Source organism: Lepidochelys kempii, chromosome 10 (genome assembly GCF_965140265.1).
Source record: "Lepidochelys kempii isolate rLepKem1 chromosome 10, rLepKem1.hap2, whole genome shotgun sequence".
Lineage (NCBI taxonomy): Eukaryota > Metazoa > Chordata > Testudines > Cheloniidae > Lepidochelys > Lepidochelys kempii.
In genome coordinates, this window is record NC_133265.1 from 44,470,935 (window position 1) to 44,483,528 (window position 12,594).

At 43.4% G+C, this 12,594-nt stretch overlaps 1 protein-coding gene across 2 annotated transcripts in view; it reads left to right on the forward strand.

The window, feature by feature from the left end:
* Nucleotides 1–12,594, forward strand: part of LOC140917905 (uncharacterized) — a 31,591-nt gene that overhangs the window by 11,162 nt on the left and 7,835 nt on the right. The window contains exons 2-6 of one of the 2 annotated variants that reach the window (XM_073361428.1): nucleotides 1,930–1,950; nucleotides 3,614–3,658; nucleotides 5,384–5,585; nucleotides 8,980–9,188; nucleotides 11,818–11,862. In XM_073361428.1, coding sequence (XP_073217529.1) covers nucleotides 1,930–1,950; nucleotides 3,614–3,658; nucleotides 5,384–5,585; nucleotides 8,980–9,188; nucleotides 11,818–11,862 — 522 coding nt within the window. The remainder of the gene's footprint in view (nucleotides 1–1,929; nucleotides 1,951–3,613; nucleotides 3,659–5,383; nucleotides 5,586–8,979; nucleotides 9,189–11,817; nucleotides 11,863–12,594) is intronic. The other variant, XM_073361429.1, reaches the window with a different exon arrangement.

Below are 12,594 nucleotides of genomic sequence, written 5' to 3' on the forward strand. Positions count from 1 at the left end.
TTCAGATCAATTATGGTGATGCTATAGGAAAGCCTTGGAAGCAAAATTACTGCTTAATGAAAGACTGTTATTTTGGATACTATCAAAAGAGAAACTAAGTCCTATTTTGATACTAATCATAATGGTTAAACATCTAAAAATATTGTTGGGGATGCATGAAAGCAGTAATAAGAAGCAAATTAATTAGCCTGCTGTCCCAGAAAGGAAGCAGAAAAAGTAAAATTAACATAGAAGACTGAAAACCTGTGAACCTTGCATAAAAGAAGTCTATATTAAATGCCTCTCCTTCCTCGAGGGCAACTAACTGCCATACAGAGAAAACTGAAAGGGCTGTCAGCCAGCTGAAATAGAGATATTATTAAGGGAATAAGGCTAATAAACTCCTTGCCTATCAATTATGAGACGAAAAGAATCAAATACAGGTAATAAATGCATCTGCCCTCCTCCCTCCCCTACATAAACACAGTAAAATTTAAGACCAGACAGATTGTTGAAGAATCTAGGAAACTTTTATATAAATCTTCAGGCCTCCAATTATAAAGAGGCTCTGGAGAAAATGAGGGAATGTATTAATGAGGCAGCATGCCCAGGTTAGCTCAGGAACAGTTGATAGGCTTAGAAAGACCAATGCAGGAAGAGGATTTCGGGGGGGGCAAATAAATCAATGCCATCACAAAAATCCCTAAGACTAGATGAGCTCTCAATAGGGTTTTATAAGATGACATGAGATATCACTGCAGGTAAACTAGCCACTCTAATGAATTTGTTAGAGAGTAAAGACAGATTCCCCATACAGTGAAAGACATAGCAGTAATAGCCAATTCACAAAACGACAAGATACTGTGTCTCATACAGGCCAATCTTCTTTCTTAATGTATAGATGAAAATATTTTCAAAGACCCTGCCAGAAGAATAAAAGCAGGCAGTTAATACACGTTGGTCAAACAGGTTTCAGACATAATACACAGAACGATAACACTAGACAAATCATAGAAACAATTCATAACATGCAGATAATAATAACGATAATAAGTCTACTGCTGTCCCTAGACACTGAGAAGGGCTTTGATAGAGAAGCGTGGACTTCTATAAAAAGGACTTCCTTGGGTGGGTTTTGAAGACAATATGAAGATTTGGATGAATATATTATATGATTGCTAGGATGAAAGTGAATGGGATACACGTAAGTGAATTTCAGCTACAAAGAGGAACCAGAGCAGGCTGTCCTCTACCCTGCCTCTTTATGGCATTCTGGGCCCGCACACACACAAGTCAGAACAGTAGCATAACAGGTGTTACAATGAATAAAACAGAATATAAAATTGTGCTGTGTGTAGATGATGTGATATGAATGTTACCAACCCGGTGTGATCTATGAGGTGCATTCTGATATCAATTAATGAATTCAGTAGTATGTCTGGCTATGCAATTAATTATATGAAATCTGAAATATTAAATCTAGGGTTGGCAGAATCTATGATTAAGCTGCTGCAAGAGATGTTTGAATTTGCAAGGTCTGGTACTTTGAGGTTAGGAGAAATATTAACTCCTGTCAGTTATATGAAATTAATTTTCCTCCCATATTTCAGAACTGAAAACTTGTATGTTTGATTGAAATAAAGTACATGTGTCTTGGGTGTCTAGCTGCGGTTAAAATGAATTTGTTCCAAAATCTTAGTTTCAGGCCCTATCAATGTAGTTACCAAGAAGAATGAGGTCATTCAAAGAGGAATTATTAAGTTGGTATGAGACAAGAAGTTCCTTAGAGTAAAGAAGAAAACTCTCCATAGACCCGCTGTGGGTTTATAAAGTATAAAAAAGGAATATTAAATTCTAGAGAGGATGTACAGGAATAGGGAAAAGAAATAAAAACACTAAGTGTAATTTTCATTCAGGATTGATATTAGTTTTTCATTTTTGTCTTTACAGATGGGCAGCAGTTCATCTAAGGTAAGCAGAAGAGGATTCACTTGGCTTTCCTTCTGTCCATCTAACCTGATTAAGAGTGCCATCTACTAGCTTTTAAGAATATATAGAATGATTTGTAAGTTTGTAGGTTCTATAAAGTTGTTGATCTGCACGGCAAAAGGCTTTCTGAATGCAGCTCTTAACATGGGGTTAGTTGTAAGCAGTGTTGCCAATGCCTGTATTTTTATTGTGATAGTTGGAGTTTTACTTAAACCCCCATCTTCTGGAAGCAAATGGTTATTTGGGAATTTCAGCTCTTTTTTTTTTATTTATTTTTAAAGCAAGTTTCTAACTCTTGCAAGTCTGGAGAAAAGCATGAAAAGATGACTTAAGTGCCCCAAAGGCAAATAAAAAGAATCAAAAATCTATTATTTAAATCTCAGTCTCATGATTTTTTAATGCTTGGAGTTGGCAATACTGAAATACTTACTGCTGTAATTCTTTGTTGATCAGAGGCATTGAGTCATTTCAGCAACGGCTGGGAGCAACATTCCCCTCCTTGCTAAAATGCAAATGTATGGTGGTGGAGAGGTGAAAACTGGAGCTGCTTCAGGGTTGCATGGGCAGACTAGAAGTGGCTGCCATTATCAGGTAAAGAAAGCATGGCAACCAGAGGGGGCCCATTGTTTCCTGGGTTGTCACCATTGACAGTGAGCAGAAGTAGAAAGGAAATTCTAACCAAAATCTTAGTCATTAGAAAAATATGCTGCACCTAAAAGAAATGTAATATAAGAGATGTGTTAAATCTATCGCCCACTGTGCTGTGGTCTCTCTCCATCTCCCTGCTTCTAACTTTGAGATCTTTGGACTGTAAAATAATTTCTCAAGAGAAGTGATAGGAATCCCATTGCCTGAATAATTTAAAACTAGACAGGTCAAAGCCCTGGAAAATACAGCATAAGGTAAGGAGCAATGCCAGGCTAATTCTACAAATAGAGTATCAGGGGGCCCAGCTGGCAGAGCATTCTGGGAGCTCAGCAGCAAAAGAACAGAGCCTGTGATTGTAAACGCTAGGTCTAATCCAAAGTAAAAGAGAAGAATATTCATTGCAGTGGGGAGGAGTAATCATAATGCAAATGGAAAGTCCTCCACCCCAACACCAGTACCCAAACGATCATCACTGGTGATTTTCATGAAAATACAAACACTGTAACATGACCACCATAGTATGTCGTGTCAGAAGAGAACAGTGCAATATTCAATGGAGCTAGATCTCTGCTAGGAACATAGGACCCACAAGACTGGATAACAACCAATGTCCATGTAGCCCAGTGTCCTGTCTCTGGCAGTGGCCAGCACCAAATGCTTTAGGGGCAGGAAAGAATCCTGGAGTAGCAGATGTGGGAAATCTCTGCACCCCCCCCCCTATTGATCTCTACTATTTAGAGATTGGCTTTAAGCCTTACAGCAAAAGATTTAATGTCCCTTCCAAAAAAATTTTAGTATTAACTATGACTCTGTATAGCCTTGTTGTTGATAGAAATGTCCAGTCCCTTTTTGAATCTTGTTAAGTTCTTGGCCTTAGTAGCTTCCTATGGCAGTGAGTTCTACAGTTAAATTGCACACTGCACGATAAAGTTTCCTTTTAGCTGTTATAAATTTGCCACCTTTTAATTTCATTGAATGCCCCTATTTCTTGTGTTAGGAGACAGGGAGAACAGAAGCTCCCACTCTACCCTTCTCTAGACCAGTGAGTATTTTATAGACTTTCTTCATGTCCCTGCTTTTTCATCTACTTTCTAAGGTAACAATCTCAGTCTTTTCAATCTCTTTCCCTAGGAGAGCATTTCTAGGCCTCTGACCATTATCAGCCTTCTCTGAACCCCACTAGCTCTGCATTATCCTTCTGGAGATGGCATGCCCCATGTTGCACACAGTATCTAGATGAGGCCAGACCATTTATATAAAGGCATTTGAATATTTACTATGTTATTCTCCATCCCATTCCTTATGCATCTTAACATTATGTTTGCTCTTTTGATGGCAGCTGCGCATTGCAAAGAGGTTTTCATTGAGCTGTCCACAGTGACGCCCAGAGCTTTCTTGGGTTCATACTGTTAACTCAGAACCCGGAAAGGTGTATGTGGAGAGAAAAATGTGAGCTACCCAATGTCCATTACTTTGCATCAATTAACACTGAATTTCATCTGCCATCATGTCACCCATTCACTTAAGTGGGTTAAGTCTCTCTGAAATTCCTCACAGACTTCCATGGTCTTTACTAACCTAAACAATTGTGTGTCTTCTGCAAACTTTGTCACCCCACTTCACATTCAATTTCCAGATCATTAGTAAATATAAAAATTTTATTAAAGCTAATGTTAAAGTTATATAATACACAGGTTAAGGAAAGAGTGTCTGCACATCTGAGTATAGTGCTTAGGTTATCCACAAATACAACGTTTGTTTTAAAAGTCATAAGAGACGACCTAGCCCAGAACTTTGAGGAGACTAGGAGCATCCTAGCCACACACCGAAGGAGGTAATTGTCTCACCACAAGAGCATGCTCCTCAGCCACCCCTCAATTTCCAAACCCAACTCAAAAGTATGATCTAAAGTATGATCTCCAAGCAATAAACCTACAGTAATCCCAGAAAAGAGAGAGAGGTAGATAGCTGCATCTCAATGAACTCATACCATCCGACAATGACTTCAGCTCTGCTTGTGGCTTGAGCACATGCACAGCCTGACTATAGATTGCCCCCTAGTGTGCAGTTTCTTCCATTGCTAATGCTTCATCTGGTATGTGCAGGCCAGATGCTGACTGGAGCTTGGCAAATGCTGCTGCAAATATTTACTGTATTTTTAAAAACAACTTCAATTTGCAGTCTTAGCTCTTCACTTTTCATGAACTTTTGGGCAGGAACTTTACTGACAAGAATGATAGACTCAAGGAGTGCAAGCTATTTAGCTTCACAGAGAGAAAGTTAAGGGGTAATTTGATCAGTCTGTAAGCGCCTACGTAGGGAACAAATATTTGAAAATGGGCTCTTCAGTGTATCAGACAAAGGTAGAACAAGATCCAGTGGCTAGAAACTGAAGTCAGACAAATTCAGACTGAAAATAAAACAAATCTGTGAGGGTAATTCACATTGGAGCAGTTTACCAAGGTTGTGATAGATTGGTCACTGGCAATTTTAAAACCAAGATTGGATGTTTTTCTAAATGATCTGCTGTAGTTCAAACAAAAATTATTTTGGGGAAGTTCTCAGGCCTGTGTTATGCAGGAGACCAGAGTAGATGATCACAATGGTTCCTACTGTCCTTGGAATTTATGAATCTGCTAATATTTGCTGCTTACAAGGATATTAATAAATATTTGAGGCAGGCAAAAAACACTGCCTGAAAATCTCCAGCTAATGGGGTGTGAGCCTTTATTTCTTCTAATTTTCATTTCAATTTTTTCTATTTTAGAAAAGCCAGAGAGTGATGTCACCAATATCATTTACCCTGAAAGCTACATTAAATTATTTGTTTTGCTTCTTTGAAACTGTGCCTAAAGAAAACATACAGCTGGGAGATATCATCTTATTTCCTATGGCCACCTCCCTACAGTCTAGCATCTGGAAGCACGTTGGTGTTTACTGTGGAAACAAGGAAGTTGTACACTTTGACGGTAAGTTAGTAGAGTATTATTACTATCAGTTATTTCTTAGCACGCAAAAGTGTGCTAGATGCATCAGAAAAACATTTAGACAGCTGGACCATGCCCCAAAAAGCTTTCAGACTAAATTAAAATGTGACAAAACAAGTGAAGATGACAAACAAACTAAGGGGATGGTTAGGACAAAGATTACAGTAATACAGAGTTAGTCAGTTAAACTGCTTCTTAAAAAGACTGTTCCAGGGACTCCAAAGTTATCTTCAACCCTAACACCATGAAGTACTGTGTGCTGTAGAAAGCACTTGGAATGACAGTTAGATATGATAAATTGTGTTGTAGGTGGAAGATTCACTTCAGTTGTCAGCACAGTTCAGATATGTCCTTCCCTGTTGGCTTGGTGAGTTCTGAGCTGGGTATGCCACTTCTGGTCTTCCAGGTGATTTCTAGATTTGGGATTCCCCTGCAAATCTACTGGTTACTTTGGGTTTTTCATTAGCTGAACAGTTCATTTGGAAAGAGCCACCACAGGGATGAGTGTTATAAATACCTTTTAATAACAATTAGCACCAAATATGTTTTTTTTAAATATAACAAATGGAAAATGGGGATGATGGTAGCAATGAGTACAAATTGGCAGTTAGGCAATGCAGACAATTGATAAGGGAAGCTGAAGGTATGAATGAAAAAAGTCTACGGCCAGTAGGGTTAAGGACAAGAAGAAGGAATTATTTAAATATATCAAGTCCAAGTGAAATCCTAGTATAGGATTTTGGTATAGATCCGATTCTAGACAAAGCTGATAAAATTCCCAGTCATGATACAAAAGAGGCAAAAGTATTCCCTAAATATTTCTGTTCTGTGTTTTGCAAAAAGCAGGATGATGTGTTCATATCTTAAAGTAATAAGATGTACTTTCTATTCCATCAGTAACTAAGGAAAATGTTAAACAGCAACTACTAAAGTTTTATTTAAAAAATGCTAACTCAGCAAGACCCACTAACGTGCACTCGAGTATTAAAAGAAATTGTTTCAGGGGCTCTCTGAACCAGTCATGGTGATTTTTAACAAATCTTGGAACACCTGGGAAATTCCAGAGGACTGGAGGGAAAAAAAGCTAACTGTGCCAGTATTTTGAAAGGTAAATAGGATGACTTGGGTAACTATAGGCTTGCTAGCCTGACATTGATCCTGGACAAAAGTCATGGAAAGGCCTGCACATGATGCAATCTGTAGAGAATTAAAGGATGGCAGCATAATTAAGCCAATCAAAAAAGTTTTATGGAAAATAGAACTTATCAAGTAAACATGAGACAGTTTGTTTGTTTTTAATGAGACTACAAGTTTGGCTGATAAAAGTAACTGTGTGGACATAATATACCATGACAAAGTTGCTCCTCTGCCTTGGTGGGTCCTGCGCTTATTGGCGGATTTGCTCGCCTCAGAGATTCATGGCAGCCCTCACTTTGGCCACTTTTGCTAGTGGCTCAAACCTGTTAACCTCATTCAGCTAACCTCATCACTGGCCAGCATGGGGAAAAGGAAGGAGAACAATCCCCGCAGTCTCTGCTTATCCACCTAGTGGGTTGGGGGACAGGCCAGGGACCTTCCCCTCTAGTGGGACCCACAGTCCAGGTCAACTCCTCCTGTATCCAATATGGAGTTGGGGGAATGTGGGGAACCCGGGCCAGCCCTCTACTCCAGGTTCCAGCCTAGGGCCCTGTGGATCACAGCTGTCTACAGTGCTTTGAGTAACACCTGTGTGGCAGCTACAACTCCCTGGGCTACTTCCCCATAGTCTCCTCCCAACACCTTCTTTATCCTCACCACAGGACCTTCCTCCTGATGCCAGATAGCATTTGTACTCCTCAGTCCTCCAGCAGCATGCCCTCTCGCTCTCAGCTCCTTGCATGCCCCTCACTGACTGGAGTGAGGTCCTTTTTTAAACCAGGTGCCCTGATTAGCCTGCCTGTCTTAATGGATTCTAGCAGCTTCTTAATTGGCTCCAGGTATCCTAATTAGCCTGCCTGCCTTAATTGGTTCCAGCAAGTTCCTGATTGTTCTGGAACCGCCCAGGGGAAAGGAACCTGCTTAATCTGGGGCTAATATATCTCCCTTTTATCACTTTCCTCTAGCCATCTGGGCCGACCCTGTCACAATACTTAAACTTCTATAAGACATTTCATAGTGGTTAAGGCCAGAAGGGACCACGAGAGCATCCATTCTGACCTCCGATATATCACAAGCCACTAAATACCACCCAGCCACTCCCATCCCAAGCCCAACAACCAGAATTAGAGCAAACTATTTTAGCCCTCTAGAGACTAGACTATGATGTTCCCCAAGCAGAGAATAGGAGGGACCAAGATGCACCAATGCACAAAAAATATTGGTGGAGTAGTAAATAATGATGATCACTTGGTAAAATGGGCTCATTTGAACAAGTGTTTTTAATACAGCCAAATGCTAAGTCCGATATCTAGGAACAAAGAATGAGGGGTTTCACAGACTAGGGGACAGTATCCTGGAAAGACATGACACTGAAAATGACTAAGGGGTCAGGACAGAAAACCAATTCACCAAGTTCAAGTGTGATGCTGTAGCTAAGAGGGCAGATGGGCCTTAATCTCTAGTTTTGCTTGGCTCGATAGAGAGCCTTGAGCCCAAATTCCAAGGCTTCTTTGGTTTGATTGACGATCTTAATTTATTTTTCAAGAAAGATATTGAGACTAGCCAGATATATAATACAGGGTGAGAGTTTCAAAGCTGCGTTGGGCATCCAAATCCCCTAAGGTAATGGGATCTGGGCATCCAAATCCCTTAAGCAGCTTTGGAAATTTCAGCCATAATGCATGCTAGGTTTTATTTTAAGGAGGATCCCTATTGTCTAGACACAGTTTTGAACAGATAAAGGTGGGAGGATGGGGAAAGGCCAAGTGAGCAATCAGGATGGCTTTTCTCTAGGTTGGCATCATGTGACTCACCACAACAATGGAAATAGGAGAGGTCCAGAGTTATGTAGTGTCCCACTTTGTCCTGCAGGCCATCTGCTGGGTTTTACTTACTGGATTTCATATTTTGTTTCAGAAGTGCGGTTTTGTTGTGCACATTGAGCGCCAATCCTGCCAGTGATCCTATCTCTCCTATTAGAGTTACGAGATAGCAACTGTGAAAAAACGGGACAGGGGCGGAGGGTAATAGGTGCCTATATAAGAAAAATTCCCCCCCCCCCCCCCCCAAAAACCTGTCCCTTTAAAAACGGGGACAGATGGTCACTCTACCTCATATGATATTGGATCTGTACCTCTTAGGAAGGCAAATGCACACATTTCCGTCTCTCTCATATTTGTCTCCTGTCACGTCACAGAGAATGTTAACAGGCCACTGAATGCTATTGGTTCTTTTAAAGGAATCGTCCACAAACAAGGAATCAAAGCTATGGAAAGAGAGAGGGGGGAATATCAGATTTTGAGACTTAAACGAAGAATCAATAAAGACGCTTTCCAGAAGAAGGTAGAGGACATGCTGAATGCTGAGACAACATACCACTGTCTCACAAACAACTGCATCCATTTTGCATTTTCCCTTTTGGATATGGAAAAGTTTTACCATAAAATAGTAAGTACATGAATGGGGCAAACCAAGTGGAGTCGGAGGGGTTGTGAGCTTCATCCACTTTTCTGTTGAAGTGCTGCTGGGAGCCTCTGCAGTCCAGAGAGCAGACTGACATTCAGAGGGCACAAAGTGGTTTAAGACTGCCTTAGGACCCCATCTGCCTGGGCTGAGGGGTCTGAGCTGCACCCCTTGTAGGCACAGCACAGCAACCCCTCTCTAGCATTTAGCCTCTCTCATAATATTTAGTCGTCCTGATGAATTCTCAGGCTCAAGCTTAGAAACAGCCTCCTGAAAACAGCCTCTGGTTGGTGTGGGGATGAGTGGGATTGAGTTTATTCTCTTTGCTTTGTGTCTTACTAGCTAATGCTGATGGCACATGACTGTACCTCTGTGTGATCTCTTTTAGCATCATAAGCACAGGCACCGACTCCATGGGTGCTCCAGAGCTGGAGCACCCACAGGGAAAAAATAGTAGGTGCTCAGCACCCACCAGCAGCCCTCCCATCAGCTCCTCCCCTCTCCCCAGGGCCGCCCACCCCCTGCAGATCAGCTGTTCAGCATGCAGGAGGCACTGGAGGGTGGGGGAGAAGCGAAGGCAGGGCACACTTGGGGGAGTGGGTGGCAGTGGAACGGGATGGGAAGAGGCAGGGCAGAGCGGCAGCAGGAAGAGGTAGGGTGGGGATGGGGGCTTAAAGGAAGGGGTGGAGTGGGGACGGGGCCTGGGGCGGAGTGGGGGTTGAGCACTCCCCGGCAACTCAAAGATGGCGCCTCTGGTCATAAGCACATTGTGAGGACCAACCTAAGATATTGCTTCCCACTCCCACTGCTGAGCAGCAGCCATTTGCACTTTGGTGAGCACTACACAAGGACTTGCATGAACCAAGTCACCATCGCCGTGTGCGTTGTGGGCTGGCCGCTGTATACCTTCTCACTAGCAGCTTGTTCTGTCTCATTCTTTAACACTGGAGCTTGCCCAGCTTCCATGGGGGGAGTCAATCTCAGTGTGAGACATCTATAAATACAACTAGAGCTGGTCATTGTTCTAGCACATCCTTACCAGAACTGCCCTGTACAGGAGTTTGGCCAGGGCTCGTCCCTCTCTGGGGTGGCAGGGAACCACACCGCCTCGGTACTTCCTTTCGGTTGTTGACAGGGAATTAGCCTGGCCGCAGGAGTCTCTCACCGTGGCAGCAGTAGAGGCAAACACAAACAGTTATTCACGCCCGGCCCGCGATCGGCAGGCAATAGTGAGTCACGAGCTCAGGACCTCAGGCAGGAGCCGAGCAACTATTATATAATTAGCAGGCCCCGTTCCTGGGTCAGGGCAGGGCAACAGAGCGTCAGTAGCTCAGAGTCTCAGGCAGGGGCTGAGCAAAGGCAGGTAAACAGCAAGCCCAGGCCCTTGGCTCAGAGGGGCCTGGGAGAGGGGGAGACTGCCACCCACAAGTTGGGTGGCGGGGGGATGTAGGCCCACCCACTCCACTGCGTTCCAGCCCGGGGCCTTAGCAGCGGCAGAAGGCCTGCTGCTGAGTCGGTGGGGATCCTGGCCACAACACACTGACATAGGCTCTGGCAGTGCTGCAGCCAGACTAGGGTCAGCTGCCCCTGGGCTACTTCCTAACTCCCTCTCTAGAGGTACCTGGGTCCGGACAATGTCCTCCGGGGGGTCAAATACCATGGGCTCCTCAGGGTAACTGGCAAGGGAGGCTTGACAGCTCCTCCGGGCTCTGGTCAGTGTCAGGTGTCACCAGGTCAGGCCAGTCTTTGGGTCCACCACCGGTTCTCGGGGTCTCCCAACCAAGAGCTAGGCCGCAGGCATCTGGCCTTTCAGGCGGCTGCTCCTCTAGTGAGCTCTGGAGTTAGGCTTTTATACTTCCTGTCCTGTGCCTTGACCTCTGGGGAGCAGGTGCAGGATTCGCTGGCTCTGCCCACTTTGGTATCCAGAGAGACTCATCCCTCTCCGGGGCGGTGGGGAACCACACAGGCTCGCTAAACGCCCCCATGCAGCAATATGCAGTGTTTTATCTCGTTTGTCTGTTTGCAGTCTCCAATACACAGTTATCAGAGAGTAATTTCATAATTTCACCTACAGAGTTGTTACAAACATTTCACAGTGAAATTAATGACCAGTGTGTCAGTAGATTTCAAACAATGTTACATGTCACCTTTTAAATAAGTATCTTGACACCAGTGCAAGCCTGCCTGGGGGGGGCAAGCGGGGCAATTTGCCCCAGGTCCCACAGAGTACAATAGTATTGCAACTTTTTTTTATGGAAGGGGCCCCCGAAATTGCTTTGTCCCAGCCCCCCTGAATCCTCTGGGTGGCACTGCACCAGTGTGAGGTGTAGTGAGTATGTCAGCCCTGACAAGAGGAGTGCACTGCAAAAAATAGCCTTTGTGTCACACCCCACTGGTCTTAGTTCCTTGACAGTCCTGGTTCCCCTTCCCTATGGAATTACAGACAAACCCTGGCCCATGGTGGTACATAAATACAGTGAGACTTAACTTAATTCAATCAGGTTTGCCCAGGATATTTAGGAAATGGGCATCTGTCGCAACCAGCCCTAAACAAAATGCCGAAAAAGAAAGATTCCCCCATGGCACCCAGTTAACAAGCGTCTTTCTTTTGCAGTTTACTCCTATAAAAGATGGCAATGGAAATGATGCAGGAGAACAGGTGAGTATTCCCCACTACCCTACATGCTACCAACCTAGAAAGAGTTACCATTAAATACAACATCACCACCAGTTAAGGCTACCTAAGTGACATAGATTCATAGATTTTAAGGTCAGAAGGGACCATTATGATCATCTAGTCTGACCTCCTGCACAATGCAGGCCACATAATCTTACCCACCCACTCCTGCAATAAATCTCCCACCTATGTCTGAGCTATTGAAGTCCTCAAATCATGGTTTAAAGACTTCAAGGTGCAGAGAATCCTCCAGCAAGTGACCCGTGCCCCATGCTACGGAGGAAGGTGAAAAACCCTCAGGGCCTTTTCCAATCTGCCTGGAGGAAAATTCCTTCCCGACCCCAAATATGGCGATCAGCTGAACTCTGAGCATGTGGGCAAGATTCACCAGCCAGATACCCAGGAAAGAATTCTCCATAGTAACTCAGATCCCACCCCATCTAACATCCCATCACAGGCCATTGGGCCTATTTACCATGAATAGTCAAAGATCAATTAATTGCCAAACTCATGTTATCCCATCATACCATCTCCTCCATAAACTTATTGAGTTTAATCTTGAAGCCAGATAGGTCTTTTGCCCCCACTGCTTCCCGTGGAAGGCTATTCCAGAACTTCACTCCTCTGATGGTTAGAAACCTTTGTCTAATTTCAAGTCTAAACTTCCCGATGGCCAGTTTATGTCCATTTGTTCTTGTGTCCACATTGGTACTG